We start from the raw sequence: 23,409 nt of genomic DNA, 5'->3' as shown, positions 1-23,409 counted from the left end.
GATCGAAGTAATAAACTAAGGCATATGCCAGGTGCGTGTGAGGACTATGACGAACAATGCGCCCAACTAGGATATATGAAAATAAAATGGATCAAAACAAAGGATCAAAGAGCAGATATTTTCACTAAGCCGTTGCCCTCTGATAGCCATAATAGATTGGCTAAATTGTTGTGTACACCAAAGAAATATTGTTTTTTAATTATTTTTTGTTTAGTAAAATTATTAAAAATTATTAACTTCTGGCCATTAACCCCCATTTTCCTTACTACCATCCGGATGGTAGCATCTGTATAGGCAACTGATTCATCAATTTTGAAGTATTTAAGAGTGTAAATATTTAGAAGTACAACCTGTTCAAAATAATGACGTCATAAAAGGTTCCAATTTGCAGCAACAAATAACGTCATCTAACGTGATTTAATGACGCCAGTCAATGATGTCTATTTAGGAATAAAGTTAATAAAGTCAAGTAAAAGGGCGATAAATAAAACTCGAACAAGTAATTTAAAAAGCTATAAAATATATTAAAATGAACTGTAACTTTATACAAAACGAAGAAAATAGACTACAAAAAATAATAACTAAACGCAAACTTAAAAAGAACTTAATTTAAAAACGAATAGTCTGCTGATAATCAGCTGATAGTCTGCCGATAATCGTGTCAAAACGTCAGCTGATTATCAGGTGATATCAGCTTAATATTTTTATTTAAGCTGATAGTTACAAATATGCGTTTATATGAGATAAAATGCTAATGATAATCAGCTGATTATCAGGTGATAATCATCAAAAATTTGTCAACCTTCATTATATTTTTTCGAAGTTGTTTTAAATTAATAAAATTTATAAAATTCACATAATGAGGGCCAATACGGTTTTATCATCCAGATGATAACACCAAGACACTGGCTGTGAGCTACAAAATTTTTATTTTGCAATAATTCAATTTAAACAAAAAATTTTTTAAATATTAAAAAATAATAATTTTGTATCTAAAACTAAAGCTTCCAAACCCACCTACCTTACCCAGAGCGAGTTTCATAAAAAGATACGTCGCCACATCGGAAGAAGGCGAGCGACTGCGAGCTACAAATCTAAAACCAAAATGCTTAAACCTACCTACCCTACGTGCAGCGCGTTTAGTAAAAATAAAGTCAGAAAATAGGGGGTAGGCGAGCGACTACAAGAAACAAATCAAAATTCGAAGTCCTTGAACCCAGCTACCCCACGTGATGTGTGTTTTAATCGTGTTTTAATAAGGGGATTCTTGTGCAAAAATAAGTCGGCACATCGGAGGATGGCAAACGACTGCGTGCAATAAAACTAAAACCAAATCTCCCAAACCCACCTACCCTGCTTGCAGCAAGTTTTATAATAAAACACGTTGGCATATCGAAGGAAGGCGAGCGACTATAAGCTACAAATCTTACACCAATTAAAGCTCCCACGGCAAGAAACAAATCTAAAACCAAGCGCTAAAACCCGCATATCCTACTCGCGGTGAGTTTAATAATGAAATACGTCGACACATCAGAGGAATGGCAAGCAAATCTATAACCGAAATGCTTAAATTTACCTAATCCCACGTATAACGAGTTTTAAAAAAATACGTCGGCACATCGGAGGATGGCGAGCGACTGCTAGTGAAAATTTTAAAACCAAAGTTAAAAAACACATCTACTCCACGCGCCGAGATTCTTTATTGTAGTCTTGTTTTAAAAAATATGGCTCATCAAGGGAGGCGAGCGAGAGCGAGAAATTACGTTCTGTTTCTTGCTGTTGCTTGCCTTCCTCCGATGTGTCATCGTATTTTTTTTAAGATACAGGGGAGAGAGGGGTCAACTTGAACGCGGGGCAATATTATAACACATCTATAACTTTTGAGTAAAGCGCACCTACGCTCCGACGGTAACATATATGTCATATCGCACCAAAACCAAAATTTGGACCGTCAGACTTTTCTGTAAGCGACGGTTATGCGTTTAGGGCTAGTAAATCAAAAATTCTCGAATACTTTCTGTAACTTCTACACGTCAGAAAAAGTGTGATCACGCCATGCCAGTGTGTCTATAGGATTGAAACGGTCATGACTCTTCTTGGTCTTGTGCGCGTAGAAGATTTTAATTTTTGAGAAGAGCAATGATGATTTACTGATCTGCGTCTGAATTTTGACAGCAGATCACAAATAAAGATTTGATTTTATATTGATATATTTTTATAATATAAGAGATGTCCGGAATACCAGGTAGTGGAAAGTCATTTCAATAATAATAGTATGTTATTTCTTTTCAATAACAAAATATATTCAATCAATATTCTTTTTAGATAGAATATTGCGTAAATTGCTAATATTCCTTATAACAGAAATTTGTGTATGTTCGCTTTGATTATATATTATATATATATAACGATTCGAAATAATTAATAAGTTCTAGACTAATACGCGTTAGTTGCGTTATCAGCTTTGACTCGCTAAATTTATATGTAAGTATTTGAGATACAGACATTTTATAACTTCAAGAAATATTCAAAAATATTTTCAGTCTTTTACCTGCTCAAGGCGTAATTTGCTCAAGAGCAGGGACTAGGCGCTTTAGTTGCGCTGGCGCTTAAGTTGCGCTTCGGCTAGTGAGCTAGTACAGGTTGTGCGGGTCCTTTTATAGTCCACGGAGAGAGTGGGGATCGAGCCGCCGGGAACACTCTCGCATTCATACTTGTACACACTAATTCACACCTATATACAAAAATCATTCACAAACTTATAATATAATGCGCGCGCCGCGCCGCCGCTGCGTCGAACTCCTCTCGCGCCGCTGCACTCGTCACTCAATATATACAGATATACAAGTGTGTTGCGCGCTTCAGTGCTAGGGTCACGATTATTCGGAGGGTCGCTCAAATGCCAACTTCAGGGGGCAACGCGGTAAAAGCGATCTGCTTTGTCCCCTGAAGTCAGACATCGGGCGACCCTGCATCAATTCGAAAATATTCGAATTACCGGTGGCTGCACTGATAAATAAGAAAATGTCAAACCAAAACTAAAAAACAGCGATGCTAAAAGTGGCAGAACAGAAAGCGATAAATTTGAATAGTTTTAAAATCGAAAAAAAAATTTCTGTAATTAAATTTTGAATATCGGGCAATTAATTAGGTACTAAAAGAATAAAAGTTACTGTGAAAAAATAATTTTTTAACTTTAATAACAGTTATAAACATTCATTGAACTTTTTACGTACTTTTACCCGAATCGCATTATATAAATCGTAAAAAATTTTAATTTTGGCATTACAGGCGGTTGAAAACGGTTGAAACTATATGAAAATAATTAAGACATTATTAGAATAATCAAAACGTTTAAACAACAATATAAATGCAATACAACGATAAAGCCCCTTTTACACTATGTACTGGAATTATAAAATATTTTATTCACGCTTCAACCTATGTACTCTAAGGGGTTTTTGGGGTCGCTGATTACGAACCTGATATCAGATTTGCAAAATGATTTGTTTAAACAACTCTGTTGATGCGAATTACTGCATAACTCGAGTTTTGTGAAAAAGCTATACTACCAGGGAAGTTTAGGGTCTCTGATTACAAATCTGTTATCAATTTTGTAAAATAATACATATAACAACCTCATACGGAATACATTGCAAAATTCAGTCCTTTATTTTTGTTGAACCAAAATCTTGCGTACTAACAAGGATTTCAGAGTAACCGATGATAAATCTTATATCAATTTTGCAACAAAATGCAGCAAGCTTTAGACTCAACTTCATATGCTCGGATAAGCCATTTACTCTTTTTTTTTTACGTGGCATTTGGAACTTGAAAGTTCATCGCCTCATCTACGCAAGCCTTCCACGCTGCCCTATCTTGTGTCAACCCAACCCAAGATGCACCTCTCCGATCGACACCCACCCGTCCTATTTCTACTAGATCCGCTTTTACGTTGTCCTCTCATCTACGTCTAGGTCTACCTAGAGGTCGCGGTACCATCGGCCTGCCCTTCATGACACGCGCTGCCGTACGGTCGTCTCCCATTCTCGCTACGTGCCCTGCCCATCCCAATCTGCGCGATTTTATTATTCTGTTAATATTTGGTGACGCGTACAGATTGTGTAACTCATCATTGTGTAGTCTCCTCCATTCCCCGGTTTCCTCATCTTTCTTCGGCCCGTACATTTTTCGCAAGACTTTATTTTCAAATACCCTAAAACGGTTGTCCGTCTGCTTAGTGAGAGCCCGCGTTTCGCACCCGTACAGAACCACCGGCAGTATTATTGTCCTGTATATTCTTATTTTAACGTTTTTAGACAACAGCCTCGACTTAAGTAAATTACTCACGGCGTAGAAGCAAGCATTACCCGAATGGAGTCTCTTATTTATTTCGACATTAATCTCGTTTCTATCATTTATGGTCGTACCCAGATACCTGAATTCGATAACCTTTTCAAAAGTAAAATTCCCAACTCTGAGTTCTTCCTCCCCTCTGCAGATGCCTAGCTTATCCACAATCATGTACTTTGTTTTTGATTCACTCACTTCTAACCCTGTATACTCCACCGCTTTTATGAGGATTTCCGCGTTTCTTGCTACCGTTTCCCTACAATCCCCCAATATATCCAAATCATCTGCGTAACCTAGTATCTAAGCCATTTACTCTACGCACCGTAAATTACAATGCATCTAAACTACGAAGGAAGGTGAGGCAAGCGGAAGAAAGCAAAAATAAATCTAAAACCGAAATGAATAAACCCATTTAACCTACGCTCTCCAAACTCAATAATTTATTTAAACTACATCTCGGCTCATCGAAGAAAGGCGAGCGAAGAGAGTATAGAATCAAAGCGCTTAAACCCAGCTACCCCATGCTCCCCGAGCTCAATCAGTTATTTGAAAAAACACCTCGGCACATCGGAGGAAGGCGAGCGAAGCGAGTATAAATCAAAAACTAAAGTGCTTAAACCCAACAACACCATGCTCCCCGAGTTTAATAATTTATTGAATCACCACCTCGGCACATCGAAGGCAGGCGAGCAAACCGAGGATAAATCAAAAATCAAAGCGCCTAAACCCAACTACACCATGCTCCCCGAGCTCAATAATTTATTTATAAAAACTCCTTGGCACATCGGAGAAAGGAGAGCGAAGCGAGGATAAAATCATAAACCAAAGCACTTAAACCCATCTACACCATGCTCCCCGAGCTGAATCATTTATTTGAAAAAACACCTCGGCACATCGGAGGAAGGCAAGCGAAGAGAGTATAAATCAAAAACTAAAGTGCTTAAACCCAACTACACCATGCTCCCCGAGCTCAATCATTTATTTAATCACCACATCGGCACGTCGAAGGAAGGCGAGCGAAGCGAGTATAAATAAAAAATCAAAGCGCCTAAACCCCACTAAACCACGCTCCCCGAGCTCAATCATTTATTTAATCACCACCTCGGCGCATCGAAGGAAGGCGAGCGAAGCGAGTATAAATCAAAAATCAAAGCGCTTAAATCCAGCTACCCCACGCACCACAAGTTTATATAAAAAACATAAATTCTTAAACCCACCTAACCCTCGCATTATCGGTTTCCATACTTGGCACAACGGAGGAAGGCGAGCAATTGCGAGAATTTTATCAAAAACATAAACTCTCAGACCCACCTACCCCAGGCACTGCGAGTTTCCGTACTCGGCACAGCGGAGGAAAGCGAGCAATTGCATGAATTATTGTATACAAGCATGTATACAATATGTTGTAGTTGTCCAATAATTTGTACATGTACAAGCAATTGTAAACGACATAAGCCGCACATTTCATATAAAATTCTCTTGGCGCGTGGATTGAAAATGAATGGCCTTCCTCCGCTATGCCCAGTTCTGAAACTCGCAGTGCGAGCGGTAGGTGGATTTTAGATTTACATGTTATCATTCCTCACGCCCGCCTTCCTTTACTGTGACGAGTACATTAACTCGCAATGCTAGGGGTAGTAGGTTTAAGAGTTTATGTTTTTTTATATAATCTTCGCACTTGTACGCCTTTCTCCACTATGCCGAGTACTGAAACTCGCCGTGAGAGGGGTACGGGGATTTTAATTTAAAATTCAATCATCCCTGTCGCCTGTCTTTTTATGCTGTTTCGTGTACAGAAACTCGCAGTGCTAGGGATTGGTGGATTTTAGATTTACATATAATTATACATCCTACCCGCCTTACTCCATTGTGTCGAGTACGTAAACTCGCAGTGCATGGGATAGAAGGGTTTAAGAGTTTATGTTTTTGATTTTATACTCGCTTTGCTCTCCTTCCTTCGATGTGCCGAGGTATTGATTCAATAAGTTATTGAGCTCGGGGAGCGTGGTGTAGATGGGTTTAAGTGCTTTGGTTTTTGATTTTATCTTCGCTTCGCTCTCCTTTCTCCGATGTGCCAAGGAGTTTTTATAAATAAATTATTGAGCTCGGGGAGCGTGGTGTAGTTGGGTTTAGGCACTTTAGTTTTTGATTTATACTCGCTTCGGTCGCCTTTCTCCGATGTGCCAAGGAGTTTTTATAAATAAATTATTGAGCTCGGGGAGCGCGGTGTAGTTGGGTTTAGGCACTTTAGTTTTTGATTTATACTCGCTTCGGTCGCCTTCCTCCGATGTGCCGAGGTGTTTTTTCAAATAACTGATTGAGCTCGGGGAGCATGGGGTAGCTGGGTTTAAGCGCTTTGATTCTATACTCTCTTCGCTCGCCTTTCTTCGATGAGCCGAGATGTAGTTTAAATAAATTATTGAGTTTGGAGAGCGTAGGTTAAATGGGTTTATTCATTTCGGTTTTAGATTTATTTTTGCTTTCTTCCGCTTGCCTCACCTTCCTTCGTAGTTTAGATGCATTGTAATTTACGGCGCGTAGAGTAAATGGCTTATCAGAGCATATGAAGTTGAGTCTAAAGCTTGCTGCATTTTGTTGCAAAATTGATATAGGATTCATCATTCGGTTACTCCGAAATCCTTGTTAGTACGCAAGATTTTAGTTCAACAAAAATAAAGGACTGAATTTTGCAATGTATTCCGTATGAAGTTGTTATATGCATTATTTTGCAAAACTGATAACAGATTTGTAATCAGAGACCCTAAAATCCCCTGGTAGTATATAGCTTTTTCATAAAACTAGAGTTATGCAGTAATTTCCATCAACAAAGTTGTTTAAGCAAATCATTTTGCAAATCTGATATCAGATTCGTAATTAGCGACCCCAAAAACCTCTTAGAGTACATAGGTTTCTGTCAAAACTTTAATTATGCAGTAATTTGCATAAACAAAGTTGTTTAAACAAATTATTTTGTGAATCTGATATCAGATTGGTAATCATTATTATGTTACCGATAAACCAAATATTATGTTAGCAACTTGCTGTGTCTGGTGTGGATGGTTTTAGGAGATTTTAGTTTAGTATTATTTTTTCATTTGCATCTCGCTGTGCATGAGGTAGGTAGATTTAAGTTTATGGGATATATTAATATTTACTTATGATATTCAAATCTTGGGTAACTAGATTTGGTGCTTAGGGTTCTTGTTTTTTTAGTTTTAGTTTGACATATTTTTATTTATTGGAGCAGCCACCGGTAATTCGAACATTTTCGAATTGATGCAGGGTCGCCGGATGACTGACTTCAGAGGACAAAGCAGATCGCTTTTACCGTGTTGCCCCCTGAAGTTGGCAATTGAGCGACCCTCCGAATAATCGTGACCCCAGCACTGGCGCGCTCTCCCCGCTCTTACACTGCTTCTGCTGCTGCCGCTCGCTGGCTCGTGGCGCTGCTGGTGTTATGCTGCTGTGAGCTCAGCTGTCCCGGAGCGTTTGAATGAAGAGTGGGGGAGCGCGGGATACTTGTGTAAAATCTAGAATTTTGTTCCAAAAAATTAGTTTTAAATATAATTTATTATTTTTATGCGGAGCCTGTACGGGGTGTTACAGGATTGCCTCACCCCTAGGGCAATTTTATTAATTTGATACTTTGTTAAAGCTGTAGACGGATTTTTATAGTGTCAGTTTTAAACTATAAAGCGACAAAAAAAGCGTACAAGTTAGCCCCCCTCTCCCCTACTGCTTTATAAAGATTCTCGGCACATGTAGAAATTGATTTTATCGTATTAAACTGAATGCAAGTAGGGTAGGTGAGTTTTAGCACTTGGTTTTAGATTTGTTTCTTGCCATGGGAGCTTTAATTATTGTAAGATTTGTAGCTCGCAGTCGCTCGCATTCCTTCGATTTGCCAACGTATTTTATTATAAAACTCGCTACTGGTAGGGTAGGCGGGTTTGGGAGCTTTGGTTTTAGTTTTGTTGCACGCAGTCGCTTGCCTTCCTTCGATGTGCCAATGTGTTTTATTATTAAACGCGCTGCAAGCAGAGTAGGTGGGTTTGGGAGCTTTAGTTTTAGATAAAAGTGTAGAAGAGGTTATATTGTCTATTTTCATTGGAAAGTTCATTTTAGGAAATTCTTTTTATATTGTTATAATTCTTATTCCTGTACTTTGTAAATTATCTACTTCTACTATTATATTCAAGTGCTTAATGTCCCCGTATGCCGTGAAGCCTTTCAGATCTTTTCCCAGTAACTTAAAATCTAGGATATAATTTTGGGCCTTAAAATTTGTAAGCCTCAAATATTTTTGGGCCTTAACAGGTTTAGATCTTAAAATTTATAACCTTAAAATGTTTGGGCCTTAATTATTTAGGGTTATTTAAATATCCCTGTGTGCCGTAAAGCCATTCATATCTTTTCTCTATAACTGACATATTTATATCTATTAGTATAATTCTTATCTAATTTGAATATTTTGCAGTCCTATAAACTAATATGTAACAACATAGTCTTAAGGGCAACAAGTCCTAAATATAAAAAAAACGATACATGAATATTAAATATGATTGTAAGAGATTAAAAGGGATTAGATTTATAAATGCAGTAAATAGCATCAAAAACGATAAAAAACGACTAATATATATAACGGATTTTTAAAACATTTTATGATAATATATTAATCGTTTTTTATACCATTTTAATCGTTATTATAATACAAAATAATAGTTTATAATAAATTTGTATGCTGAACTGATACAATACATTCTAATACCTAATCAAGCCAAAATTACGTTACACAAACGACTATCGAAAACGATTACGGTTTTTCAAATTCTTTTTGATCTTGATATTAGCAGGGATATTATGAATAAAATAATATTGTAATATTACTATAATATTGTATAACTTATATTATTTAATATACTATAATTTACTCTCTTCAATTGATCATATTTCTTTTCAGATCTGAAATCATCACGAGGATTAGAAGTATTAAGAACAATTAAAATGTAATTAAAGTTAATCAAATTTTATCGCTTTTAATCTTCAGCTATTAGCATGGATAACAAACACAGAATTGTTGGGATAAATTTAGTTCTGGATCAAATAATTGCTAACTAAAAACTTGAATAATATATTGATCAGATATAAACCATTCTTGTGTACTTACTACGTATCTTACCATGCCTGTTTCATAAATATTAAACTGAGCCCATCATTGAACATAACGATTTTGAGTTAGTGTTATATTATGTTTGCAAAAATATTGTTGTAAACTCGACTTACTTTGATTAATCTCACTTTATTTTTAGAAAAATAATCAAACTCGCGCAACCTCTTAATTTTTTGTGTATATCATTACAATCTCATTTTCTGTTCGGGTTATGTATATGACGAGTGCTCGGCCATGGGGACACGCCCACTTTCTCGCTTCAGGTCCTTCTCTCTCTCTCTCTCTCTCTCTCTCTCTCTCTCTCTCTCTCTCTCTCTCTCTCTCTCTCTCTCTCTAACACCCGTAGGCTTGTGCCGCTTGGCTTTCTTCGGGCGCGTTTGCGCGCAATAAAACTCAGTAATATCGTTGCATACATGCAAACGCGTTACTGAGTTTACTTGGTCGCGCATGTCTCCGCCGCAGCGTGCTCGCGACGCGAGGCGCCGCAGTCAGAACACATCCTATCTCCAAGCTATCGACATCAATCCAGTACGAGTCCGTAGCCAACATGTGTCTCACACGCATCGATGCACGTTAATGTTCCAGAAGTGCGACGAACCGAGCACGAGCAAGGAATAGAGTGTATAAAGTGCACCTTTTAAATTATTTTATACTAATTAGTGCACCCGGGGATATCTCTAGTAGACTGATCCGGGGAGTTGCTCCAATCTTGGAGAAACTCGGCACAAAATTTAACATTACTAATCTGCCTCCTAAGGGATATAAAAATACCGCTACGTCAAGTCCCACTCGGTTATCCCAGGACGCATCGCGATTTCACATGACTAATTATTTCACACTAATCAATTTGCATCATAATACCTAGTACCTATCACCCTCGTGCATGTACCTTACTCATATATGTAATTCTTTTTTTTTAGACCAGTGTAAAACTCAATATCTTTTTCTTTTCGGGACATTATCGCGTTTCAGACCCATATTAATAAATTTAAATTTAAAGCCGTGTAAGATCTGTTGAATACCAGGCGTAAGCTTGTGTCGCAGGAAACGTGTTATTATAAGATTATTGATAAATTTCGTTTTGACACAACCTTTTTCGCGGGCTTAATCTTCATCGTTACAAACATACTCATACTATCATTATTACGACTAGGAAGGTCGGCCATTGTCAAGGAGAGCATGACGTATACGAGCACAGCATAGCGCTATCGTTTTGTATTCACACCTTTCAGGTCACTTCTCATCAAGGGCAAATACATGCCCGGTCAATACTTGATCAGAATAAGTCCCCTTGTGGATCCTGTCCATTAGCGGACTAATCGTCCAGCGAAGTTCGTAAATTGCTATATTCATTTCTTTATTCAATAAAGTGAATAAAGGTTCTACGCCACTACCTATTACTATATAAATAAAGGAGTTATAAATCTCAACCTCACTCTGTCCTATCAACCTGCTCTGTACCTAAAATCTATAATAAGCTCAATCAACATTTATTTGCCTTGGTTCAAATACATAATAATTATTAAATCTTGAAACACACGTAGTTATTAATTTGATTTTGTTTGGCTCACTTATGTCAATCAGAAACTATTGGAGCGGTAAATAAATAAACTCGCAATGGTACCCCTGGTGGGACTTGTGGTAGTAAACAGAGCAGATAGAGGATAGAATGTGCTTGGCCTAATTGAATAATACCGCGTAAACACACGCATTCCAGAGTTGACCCATAACGTTCGCGCCGTACCAAGTAACGTCGAATTATATTTGTGTTAGAAGATTTTCGCCTCAGACGCATACCCGCATTCGCAATTATTTCATTCGCATCATGTGGGTCCGATACATTTATTAGTTTATTATACGCACTCAATTCCGTTGATATTACCCGCTAAAAAAAATGGATAAAAATACCAAACCCAGTTTAGGTGCTATACCAAGGAGAATGGGTCGCGGGAACGGGGCGACATCGCGAAACCCTGCACGCGTTACTAGACGTTTCCCAGGGTCATCTCTGCCGCCCAATAGCAACGCTTCGGTCCTAAATAATTGATCCGCGAACCGATCTCTTTAGGGATCAAGAAGCTTTTCCTACCCTCACGATGCCGACATTGCCGAACGCAGTGCCTTCTAACGCGAACGTGGCTGATACTGTAGGACGTGAGAACGTGTCCGATGCAGCCGACACTGCTGAAAACGGTAATAGCACAACGTTTCGAGATGCGCATTATGTTTTCCAGCAAGAAGCTACACAACTATTCCAATCTATGTACAATCGGGTTTGCGCACTAAAACGTCACACGGAAATTCTTAGCGCGCGTGTAAAAGAAGTTGACGACTTATGCCAAAAATTAATTCGGTGGGATACACGCCTGACAGATGAGGTTAATAATCGCGGGAAAACGATCGAACAGAATTCCCAAGATATTCGGTATCTATCGCAACGATGCGCTGATCTGGCTGATGCACAAAACGAGGCATGGGAGGGAGCACAAGTTATGCAACAGAGATTACATACCCATATCGGATTTTTCGCGGATTCAATCGATAAGAATCGAGCATTAGAAGATAAGGTAGATAAAAATCGTGCCGAATTAATCAAACTAATTGAGATGAAGACAAGATCTTTAGGTGCAAATGTCAATGATAGAGGAGGATCCCATATTAAGATTGACCTGCCTACGTATTCGGGTGCACCTTTCGAACAACCCATACGTTTTATCAATAATTTTAATAACTATATAGAAGCAGTTAGTCGTCTGACCAGGCTGCTTGGTTCCTCATAGACCAAGCGCTCCGAGGTATCGCGTCAGATTGGTGGGAGCACGTGCGATCTAGAGTTAGGGACTTAGCCGACTTTCGAGAGCGTTTTCTTCACCGCTTCTGGAATAGCGCCACGCAGGCGAAGATTAGGAGAGAACTTGAATTCGGCGTTTATAAAGCCACAAATAACTTCTCGCGCAGTGAGTACGTATTACGGCTACATAACATGGTACGCGCCCTCATAAATCCGCCCTCTGAGGAAGCCGCTGTTGAGTGTTTTTCAAGGCATTTTGATGAATCAGTTCAACTAGCAATAGTTTCGCGTGAAATTACCTGCATAGATAAATTAGTACATTTATTAGATACCATGGATCAGGCAAGCGCCCTGAATACAAACAATCCACAAGTAAAACGAATAGATTTCCCGACGCGAGAGAGAAATGCGTCACCTGCGACCTATGAAAACGCGAGAAACCGGGAATCAGTTCGCTCTTCCACACCAAGGAACCTTGAAACTAGGTATGATACGACCCAGTCGCCACCGAACCTAGGTCGGAGTACACGACCTTATGTGTATAAATAGGGCAGTCAATTAATTAGTTCTCGCGACCGATCTATTAATGAAGTATCGTTGAAAACAGTGCAGGAAGACGGAGTTGATTCCGAAAACTAGATACCGTTGTGGCATGCATCTCGGATCCACCTTTTCTTCTTGGTGCGTCGCATGACACAACGGAGTTAATAAGATTTAAAAAAAAAACATTGATTTAATCGACCGTGCATTTCTCGCGGCCAGTCAGACTCAAGAGTCCATGCGAGAATATCTTTTGAACGAGGATAACTTCACCTCAGCACGTAAAAAACCTTCTCAGGCACGATGCCCAGAAATATTAATCAAAATAGGCGATGTACTCGTCCCAGCTCTGCTCGATATAGGCAATAAAATTACATGCGTCTCATCACTTTTATACGACAAACATATTCACGCGTGGAGAGATTTCCCGACTTTCCCGCTCACGGGAGTAAAAGGAATCGGTTTCACTGGCGAGAAATCCGTAAGTTTGAAAAAGCAATTTCTTGCGACGGTAGGCATGAAGCACCTCACATTCGATTTTAATTTTTTGGTTGTTCCCAAATTAGTGCGTCCATGTATTTTGGGTATAGATTTCCAAGACATGTTAAGCGCGATGATTGATTTAAGAAACGAATCAATTTTTCTCACGCATCCAGAGTCATCGGACTTAGTGGAATGCAGTTTTCATTTGAAAGACTCCGTGCCCGGGGACCGATGTGAAGTCAACTCAGTTTTCGCGAGTCTTGCATCCGAGCTCAGGAGAGATTCTGACATAGGTGATTACCGCGTAAATGTAAAGTGCAACGAAACGGATGTATTAACCGATGACGAAATCAATGAGAAACTCGGATCGGTGGAAGGAGTCTCGGGTTCGGATCTCTCGCGCTTAGGACAATTAATAAAAAAATATCGAGAAATTTTTAGAAAGTCTCCAGGGCGTTTTCTCTCGTACACGTATAAATTTGAGATTAGAGATGCCTCACCTTTCTCGCGACGTCCTCAATCAGTGGCCATACGTGACCGAGATAAGGTTGGGGCTGCAATCAAAACTATGGAGAAGCAAGGAATTATTGAAAGGTCGAATACGCAATACCTCAGTCCACTTGTCCCGGTGTATAAGAAAAACGGCTCAGTTCGCATCTGTCTCGCTGCTCTCGAGTTGAACGAGCGCCTCGCGGACGATCATGACGGTCCTGAGGATTTAAATCAGGTCCTTATGAGGTGCCGAAATTTTAAAATAATGACCAGTATAGACCTTGTTTCTAGTTATTGGCAAATTCCGTTAGACGAAAAATCTCGACCATTCACTGGTTTTTTATTTGGTGGGCGAACATATCATTTTTGCGTTGTTCCTTTCGGGACGAAGGTTAGTAGTGCCGCATTGTCTCGTGCCGCAGAAAGCACATTAAAGGGCTTTGAGGATATCTTAGTAGATTTTGCCGAAGATTGGCTGTGTATCTCAAAGGATTTTAATGAGCACTTAGCGCACCTCGAACTGCTGTTTGAGCGCATTCTCTGAGAAGGCATTACCATTAACTTTCGAAAAGTCAAGTTTTGTAGGGTAGAGATCAAATTTCTCGAGTATATTCTTACATCAAAGGGAATCAAGCCAGACCCGGAAAAAATACAAGGGATAAGAGATTTTCCAGTACCCACGTGTCAAAAACAACTCCGCGGTTTTATAGGACTACTAAACTTCTCGGCTCGTTTCACAGCAGAACTCGCGTCCGAGCTTCACCCACTACTCTACCTACTAAAAGAAGGCGAGAGATGGAAATGAACGTCCGAGGACGATCAAGCCTTCGAGAAAGTCAAGGCACTTTTTTGTGAGGAAGTCTTGCTATACCATCCATCTAAGTCTCGCCCTTTCATATTATGCGTTGATGCTAGCCGCCAGGTACTAGGTAGCCTACTATATCAGTTAGACGACGAGGGAATTAAACGTCTAGTTTGTTGTGCCAGCCGTGCGTTACATAGCGCAGGAATAAATTACTTCACTACTGAATTAGAACTGTTAGCCATTGTATGGAGTCTATCAAAGTTTCGCTCTTTCCTTGTCGGTTCGGAATTAATTATAGAGACAGACCACAAATCCCTCACCTTTCTCTTGTCTACTCGTTTTTTGAACGATCGCCTCGATCATTGGTTTTTAGCCATACAAGATTATCACCCCACAATTGTATATGTCCCCGGCACTAATAATATTGCTGCTGACGCGCTAAGTCGAATATCTCGCAACAGCCCCAGTGACACAGAGCATTATGCACTAGTCGGAATCATCCTCGCCAGAAAGCCTGATAAAAACCTTCAGAGAAGCCTCTCTAGTATTGTAGAAGCACAACGGTCGGATGTCAAGGTGGCTAAAATCATTCATCTCCTTAAACAAGGCATCCCTTTTAAAGATTACTCCTTATTCAATAAAACTCTTGCCAAGGGCTCCGGTTCATCTCGGAAGATTGTCCTTCCAGAAACCCTCCTTACTCACTTAGTTTCGGAAACACACGAATTATACGGGCACATAGGTGTACAAAAATGCCTAGCTATGATAAGTGAGAATTTCTTCTTCCCAAATCTAAAGGCCAAAATAACTCGCATTCTTCGAAGTTGCGATTCCTGTCAAAGGAATAAAACATATGCGGTCTGCACACTCTGTAAGACGGCACCCATCTTAACGCGCTAACCATGCGAGCTCAGTTCGATCGACTTTTGCGGGCCACTTCCTATCAGTCGAGGAGGAGTGAAATACATTTTAGCCGTCTTGGACGCGTTCTCGAAGTTCGTGGCTCTTTACGCTATTAAGAAGGCAGATACGAAAACAACTATCCGGAAAATTTTCAACAACTATATACCCAACTATGGCAAGCCAATTAAAATCCAGTCCGACCATGGCACTCAATTCATCTCGAGAAAATGGCTTGATAAATTGAGTGCAGAAAGGATCCAAGCGGTATTTTCGGCAATTCGCCATCCCCAAAGTAACCTTGTTGAGCGGGTAAACAAGGAGATTGGCCGTTTCTTCCGAACCCTCGTCGCCACACAACACTCCTCTTGGGCGAATTAGCTTCCGTTCGTGCAAAGCTGCATTAATGAGTCACATCACGACACTACAGAATTCACTCCTATGGAGATTCACCTCAAACAAACCCCTATTCGATTTTGGGAAAATTGGTTGGCGTTTCCTGAGCGAAACGGTCCGTCGTATCAGGAAAAGCTTACGTTAGTTTTCAACCGTATGAAATCTAAGAGTGCAAAGCGGGCTGAAAACATAACGCGCGCGGCAATCTCAAGCTCTACCACATCGAGGATCGAGTCCTTGTGCATGCGTGCAATGTCTCCGATGCCTAATGATTGTTCGTATAAACTCGAGCATCCTGTCTCTAAAGAAATCCGTGGAACTTTTCATTCTACAGCCCTACGACCGTATTATGGGCCCGAAGCAGCAGAGACGCCGTGTGAGGAAGCGAACGCTACGACACTTAGCGTATTTCGAGAAGAAGGTAGCGGAGCTTAAACGGGAGATTACGGAAGCCGAGTCCGAGCGGGGAAAGGAACTCCATGCACTGTACCATGACCCTATGCACGTGTCGGATAAACCGCCAAAATATCCCGCCCAGTTCCTTGTCTGGATCGACCTGATCTCCCAGAGACACCCCCGCCACTGGTTTCAACCATCCCTGATAGTCCTGCATCACCAACCAAGTCACTACCGAGAAGTGAAATGAAAGATGCCACCAAGGAGGAAAGGGAAGCGATTCGTGAGGCATTCATCAAGAAATATAACGCACGCATTAAGCAGTGTACTCAGCCGGTAATCAATCCTCCAATCGATGACCAGGACGTTCTAGACATTCTGCCCAGTGTTGAATGGGTCCAAATTTAATTGTTCGTAATAAAAAAAAAAGATAAATATTAAACCATATCACCAATTTAAAATAACTTATATATCCTGACATATTATATTCCATCGTCCCATACCTCTAGAATCATGCCTCGAAGCAATGAGGATGTCCATCTAGGCACTGTTTTAAACTGTTTCCTTACAGCTGCGGTCAACAGTTTCCCCGGTGGGTGGTGCGGTGCAACGACAGCATCTAAGCACCAGTGCTGGAGAAGGGAGCCGGGGGTAATTCGTACACTCCTGCGCCTAAAATCCGGGCCAGGCGCCTTATATTTTAATTTTACTAGTTACGAAGGTGAGCCGCGAGCTTCACGACGAGTGCTCGGCGATGGGGACACGCCCACTTTCTCGCTTCGGGTCCTTTTCTCTCTCTCTCTCTCTCTCTCTCTCTCTCTCTCTCTCTCTCTCTCTCTCTCTCTCTCTCTCTCTCTCTCTCTCTCTCTCTCTAACAACCGTAGGCCTGTGCCGCTTGGCTTTCTTCGGGCGCGTTTGCGCGCAATAAAACTCAGTAAAATCGTTGCATACATGCAAACGCGTTACTGAGTTTACTTGGTCGCGCATGTCTCCGCCGCAGCGTGCTCGCGACGCGAGGCGCCGCAGTCAGAACACATCCTATCTCCAAGCTATCGACATCAATCCAGTACGAGTCCGTAGCCAACATGTGTCTCACACGCATCGATGCACGTTAATGTTCCAGAAGTGCGACGAACCGAGCACGAGCAAGGAATAGAGTGTATAAAGTGCACCTTTTAAATTATTTTATACTAATTAGTGCACGCGGGGATATCTCTAGTACCTAGTAGATATCTAAACCAAGCATGTCCCAATCATATGTTATGATACGTTAGTTTGAGGGATCAATATAATTCTTATATCTCCATTATTTTATAGAATAAATCGATAAAAAACCTCTTTTGATAAACACAAAAAAGAACTCATCGATTTACTTTGTACATTTACCTATATTAATATTACTAAACCGAGCGTGTCCCAATCATATGTTATGTAACCCAAAAACATACAGTTACATTGAGCGATCAACATAATTCTTATATTCCCATTATTTTATGAAGTAAATCGGTGAGAATCCTTTTTTTATACGTGGATAAAAGAACCCATCGATTTACTTTGTATATGTTACAACACTAATGATACTAAAACTTAGAGCATATATGCCCCGATCATATATTAAGAAACTAATAGCACATACTGATTTGGAACGGATCAAAAGAGGTTTTTCACCGATTTACTTTGTAAAATAACGGGAATAAAAATTACATTAATCCGTTCCAAATAAGTATATGGTATTAGTTTCTTAATATATGATCGGGGCATATATGCTCTAAGTTTTAGTATCATTAGTATTGTAACAATATACAAAGTAAATCGATAGGTTCTTTTATCCACGTATAAAAAAAGGATTCTCACCGATTTATTTCATAAAATAACGGGGATATAAGAATTATGTTGATCGCAGAATGTAACTGTATGTTTTTGGGTTACATAACATATGAGTGGGACACGCTCGGTTTAGTAATATTAATATAGGTAAATGTACAAAGTAAATCGATGAGTTCTTTTTTGTGCTTATATCAAAAGAGGTTTTTTACCGATTTATTTTATAAAATATAACGGAGATATAAGAATTATATTGATCCCTCAAACTAACATATCATAACATATGATTGGGACATGCTTGGTTTAGTAATATTATTATTGTGACATGTGCAAAGTAAATCGATTATTATAAACGCGAGTAGAAAAATCTGTAATGTCGGAATTCAGGGAGTAATAATAATCTGCAATCGTTTTTCTATTTTTTACATAATAATAATTGAATATTTTCAATATTTGGCTACAGGGCAAATTGAAGTAGCCCCTCAGTAATTTTTTGCCATATTTAAAAGTCTACTATTATGCTCGCTTAGAGAGATACAAGTATTCCAAAGTTGTAAATATTTCAATTTTTTATTTTGATTTTTCCTATAAAAACCAAGGCGGGGCAAATTAAAATAATAACGTGGGTGGACTGAGCAAATTCAGATCTATCCAATAGTATTTTTTTTATTTATGTATATACACATTTGCGGGGTGGACTGGAGGGGGGAGGGTGGACGGTGTATCCCACCAACGTGCGGCCAGTGCTTTACGTGTGGCTCCGTCCACGTCGCGTTCTGCGAATAAGGTAGGAGAGTTCTCCAGCGTGCGAAAGGTACCTCGCGGCGATAGTATTAAGTTACTTGCGTTTCTTTCTCTTTTGTTGCCTATAGTAGAGTCACTTTTTTTGTATAAGCGTACATTGTAATTGCGTTTCTCTCTTTTTGTTTAGTCTATCCTAGAGTCACTTTTCTTTGTATAATTTCCTTATTTCTAAAATAAAGCTATAGGCTTGCCCCGGCTATTCTCTCTACTCCGTGAGAGTTTTTACGCCGAGGCAAGTCGGCTTTTTCTCCCGCGAAATTCATTGTGTTTTACGTTGATTTATTCACCCAACCTTCCCTTACTCATTCCACCATTTTGATATTATATATATACAGGGTGTTTCATTTTAATCCGACCACGACAAAAAACCATGGAAAAACTAATTTTAACGAAAAATGACCTTAACAAAAGTTGAAGGGGGTAAAGGGGGCCATCGAATGACACAAACACCTATGACCTTGAACTCGATTTTCAAGGTCATTTGAGGGTAATTGTGATTTTTTTAAATAGGAACCTCTATTTTAGACCTTGGAATCGGATAGAGCGGAAAAAATTACGTCGCAAAGGATATTTTAAGTTTACTGATATATAAGTTGAACTGATTAGCTTTTGTTCATTTTCTCTAAAATTTCCTTGGAGCTATGAACATTTATACCTAACATCAACTGAGCGACGTTAGGAGTAAGGTGACCCTGCTAGTATCAATTAATAGTCGATACAATTTTTCCGAACAATTCCGTATCACGCGCAACGGCGAATGTTTATATGCTATAGTTTCGTACGCCGAATGTCAGTGCGGTCTGAAGCTAGCTATCGGGTGCGTTCTGCGCATCCGGTATCCAACGCTGCTGACCAAGCGTATAAGAATTAGGAAATAAGAAGTCTTTAGCCATTGCCGAGTCCCAGCCCAGTGCAATAATATGGGAATAATATTTAAAATTCTTATTATATGATATAATAATATGAAAATATCAATCAATCAATATATTAAATATTAACTAACTTGAATTTTTAACTAACAAGACTACAGGGCTGAAAGTCAATTGCACGTTATTATTTAAAGAAATGGTTAACCCTAAAATTTATTTTTGATAAATTTTGATATCTAGCATATATTTTGGTGAATTCGTGCATAGGTTTTATTTATTAACATTTACAAATGATACAGTATCTAAACGTTATTGACTAAATAACAATGGATTTTGAATACACACATCGAAAATTAAGCAGTTTACGCAAAATTTTAGAAAGATCTGGACCTTTTTGTCGACCAGATTTTGAACCGTCATCTGAGGCATTAAAGTTTTTGATGCATGATTGTAAAATACTGGTAATTGGAGCTGGGGGTTTAGGTTGTGAATGCTTGAAAAATTTAGCCCTGATGGGTTTTAGGCAGATGCACGTCATTGATATGGATACAATAGATTTGTCAAACTTAAATCGGTAAAACTTATTATTTACATTTTTAAAATGCCAACATTTTCTTTTGTTTTTACTTATTTAATAATTGGTATTCATTAAGACTATGTCTATCATTTATGGTATATAGAATCCCTAACGATTTTAAGGTGATGTAAGAATATGTCTAAACTTGCACTTGCACTGATGTTACAGTCACATTTTTTTTCTTAAATAAACCGATGATATAATGTTTACATAGCAAAAACACCAAACCAATCGCTAGTGTGATCTATTATAGTCATAATATGCTGTATATTTATTTCCAGTAAGTCTTTTAAACCATGTTTAGAATGTTTTTGCATACATTATTATAAAGAATCATTTGCTTTATCTATGAGGCCCTGCAACTGTAATTGATGCTATTGTTAGTACATCATATTTTCAATCTTAGCTGTACTTAAGGGGATGTCTGAGCCACCATGACCAATTGTGACCTCCACCTTAAGTTGTAGTTTACATTATTTTCCTTCAATATTCTTCCAACCATCATAAATCGAATTGATAATTGTTTGTTATTCTGTAGGTTATTGCCGAACACAGAGTTTTTATTGACTCAATTAGTACAAAATTGTATTTAATTCAACATTGGATCTAAAAGTAATAGCTATTTCACTGATATTACCGCCTTCACTTTACGTCGTTGTTTTTTCATTATTTGCAATAATTATGCATTATTACACAAAAATAAGACTTAGCTACCCTAGTGGAAAAAAAATGTAATAAATTGTAATAAATTGTAATAAAACGTAAAAAATTGTAAGAAAATGTAAGAAACTGAACCTTTTTGTTGGATTTCGGACCTTTTTTCTCATACGTTTTTGTACACTTTCTTACATTTACAGATTTGTTAACTTTTTTTTACATTTTATTACATATGTTATTTTACCGCCTAATATTTTCTATATTTTGTTATGCTTTTTTACGTATTGTTACATTTGTCGTTTCAAAGAAGAGACCCCCATGAAATCCTGGATCAATGGATTTGTAATAAATTGTAATAAAACGTAACAAAATGTAATAAAATGTAGCAAACTGTAATAAAATGTAAAAAAGGTCAGAAATCCAACAATTTGTTACATTTTCTTATATTTTATTACACTTTATTACATTTTTTATTTCCACTAGGGTAATATAAATTATTACAATAGCAATTGAAGAATACTGCATTTTGAAGGAATAAGAAAGTAGAATGATTTATTATTTATGATCTAAACAATTTTTTAGGTTAGATAAATCTTGATCTTATTAGCGTGGCTCTGACATAGACATAAGAGAGATAGACTGCATGTGTAGGTTTGCAAAAGTGGCACCCTATTAGAGAAAGACAACATACCTTCTTTCCATATACCAAGCATTGATAGAAGGTATGGTGTCTTTGTCTTACACATTGACATAAGAGAGTCTGTCTTTCTCTAACAGGGTGCCACTTATGCTAACCTACACACGCAGTCTATCTCTCTTATGTCTATGGGCTCTGACTCTCCTTAAAGGTTATGACTCAATGTATTTTTAAAAATAGTTTAAGATGTTAATAATGTAACGCTACTGCACCACTTGATATTAAAAAGTTTGTTGTTAAAATTGAGGTACTACTTAGTTTTAAGGTTAGCGCTAAGATCTGCTATGGTCATGGTTTTTCATTATACTAGGAAAGTTAAACTTCATCATGTCATCGATTACATCTTTTTAGAAAGATTTTAAATTTTACCGCCTGCTAAGCATTAAAGTTTGATACATTTGTAGTTTATGTAATAAAATTCGCGTTTCTAAATTCTATAACTTTTTCAAAACTAGATAATATAAGTGCGCTTCGCGCACTCATAATCATGTCGTCAATTATAGCTTTCCAGAAAAATTTTTAATTTTGCTGCCTGATCCTGAGCATTAACAATTTGAGGCGTTATAAGATTTTGTAATAAAATTCACGTCTCTGATTCATGTTACTGAATTCTTGTACCAGGCAACCAATCATCAATTAAATGCTTTACAACAAAGCCTATCACTTTTTTATGAGAGAAATATGGTAAAAACAAACAACTCAAAGTAGCTGAATTATATAACTGAATAATTATGTTTGTTTAATAACTAATAATCTAATTCTTAACATACATTGTTAAGATAGAATATAATAAAAAAAATAGATTATGTATAATCAAAATTCGCTCATCCCTCAACCTAACAAACCATACTGACCAATCACGTTCTCTTAGCAACCAATCAGAATAACTTTATAAATTTATATTATAATTATGAATTGTTTTGTGAAAAATAATATCTACCGGTCATCTTAGAATCATTAGGGTGCAACTATACCAAACTAGAACTGTGTAAGACGAGCTGATCTAAGTGTTTTCACAAGACTTTATAAGTTTTTAAGAAGGTCCTAAAACTCAGTATAGGATTGGTTGGATTATTTGGTTAAAAAATTATATTAAGTATCAACTATGAATTATGCGTAACATCTATGATTGCTTGACAATAAAATGGGAACCACATTGCTTTATGTTATATATCAGTTATTTGAAGATTATTGTTTTTTAAGTTACAGTAGGTTATAGTTAAATCGGCATCCCCGCGCGGGTGTGTGTGTGCACGCTTTATGCAATGAAGTAAATACAATATGATTGTGAGAAAATAATTTTATTCATTTTCGATAAACTTATCCAAAATAATTTTTTTCTGGTGATTTGAAACTTTCGTAACTTTCAAATAAAAGAAAGAGCCAATTGGAAAGATTCTGAATGGCAGTCTTGGTTATTATTTTATTGCCTTATTTTTTTATGACACGCCGTGGCTTAACCTTTGATTTAAGTCACTCTCGTGCAAACTTGCACTCGCTAAATCTCGGTTTACGTTGTTTCACGTTGTTTCATAAAATATCGTACGATACTAGGGGGGTTAAGGGATTTCACCCTTGTGGCGACTTATTACCCTCACTTTGCTTGGGCGATCCCGTCAAAAAGGTCAACGTTGATTCAATGCTGATTTCTATGT

The 23,409-nt window shown here is 38.1% G+C and overlaps 2 protein-coding genes and 1 long non-coding RNA gene across 4 annotated transcripts in view; 2 read left to right on the top strand and 1 right to left on the bottom strand.

Moving 5' to 3' along the window:
• LOC103317603 (nuclear receptor subfamily 2 group E member 1) overlaps nt 1–9,482 on the top strand; it is a 628,264-nt gene extending 618,782 nt beyond the window's left edge. Inside the window, exon 9 of the mRNA XM_031928793.1 lies at nt 9,314–9,482. Coding sequence (XP_031784653.1) covers nt 9,314–9,363 — 50 coding nt within the window. The 3' untranslated portion in view covers nt 9,364–9,482. The remainder of the gene's footprint in view (nt 1–9,313) is intronic.
• Nucleotides 9,483–19,821: 10,339 nt separating this feature from the next.
• LOC100117161 (NEDD8-activating enzyme E1 catalytic subunit) overlaps nt 19,822–23,409 on the top strand; it is a 142,037-nt gene continuing 138,449 nt past the window's right edge. The window contains exon 1 of one of the 2 annotated variants that reach the window (XM_008215998.3): nt 19,822–20,397. In XM_008215998.3, coding sequence (XP_008214220.1) covers nt 20,150–20,397 — 248 coding nt within the window. In that variant the 5' untranslated portion in view covers nt 19,822–20,149. Of the gene's footprint in view, nt 20,398–20,508; nt 20,681–23,409 lie in introns of those variants that run through there. The other variant, XM_032599598.1, reaches the window with a different exon arrangement.
• LOC116417285 lies at nt 20,245–21,879 on the bottom strand. Its single transcript, XR_004227584.2, has 2 exons — nt 21,196–21,879; nt 20,245–21,115 (listed from the first exon to the last, which is right to left on the bottom strand). It is a non-coding gene; the product is annotated as an uncharacterized LOC116417285 (long non-coding RNA).

The sequence above is a fragment of the Nasonia vitripennis genome, chromosome 4 (genome assembly GCF_009193385.2).
Source record: "Nasonia vitripennis strain AsymCx chromosome 4, Nvit_psr_1.1, whole genome shotgun sequence".
Taxonomy (NCBI): domain Eukaryota; kingdom Metazoa; phylum Arthropoda; class Insecta; order Hymenoptera; family Pteromalidae; genus Nasonia; species Nasonia vitripennis.
The sequence above is the reverse complement of the archived record's forward strand: the minus strand, read 5'-3'. Positions and strand labels throughout refer to the sequence as shown.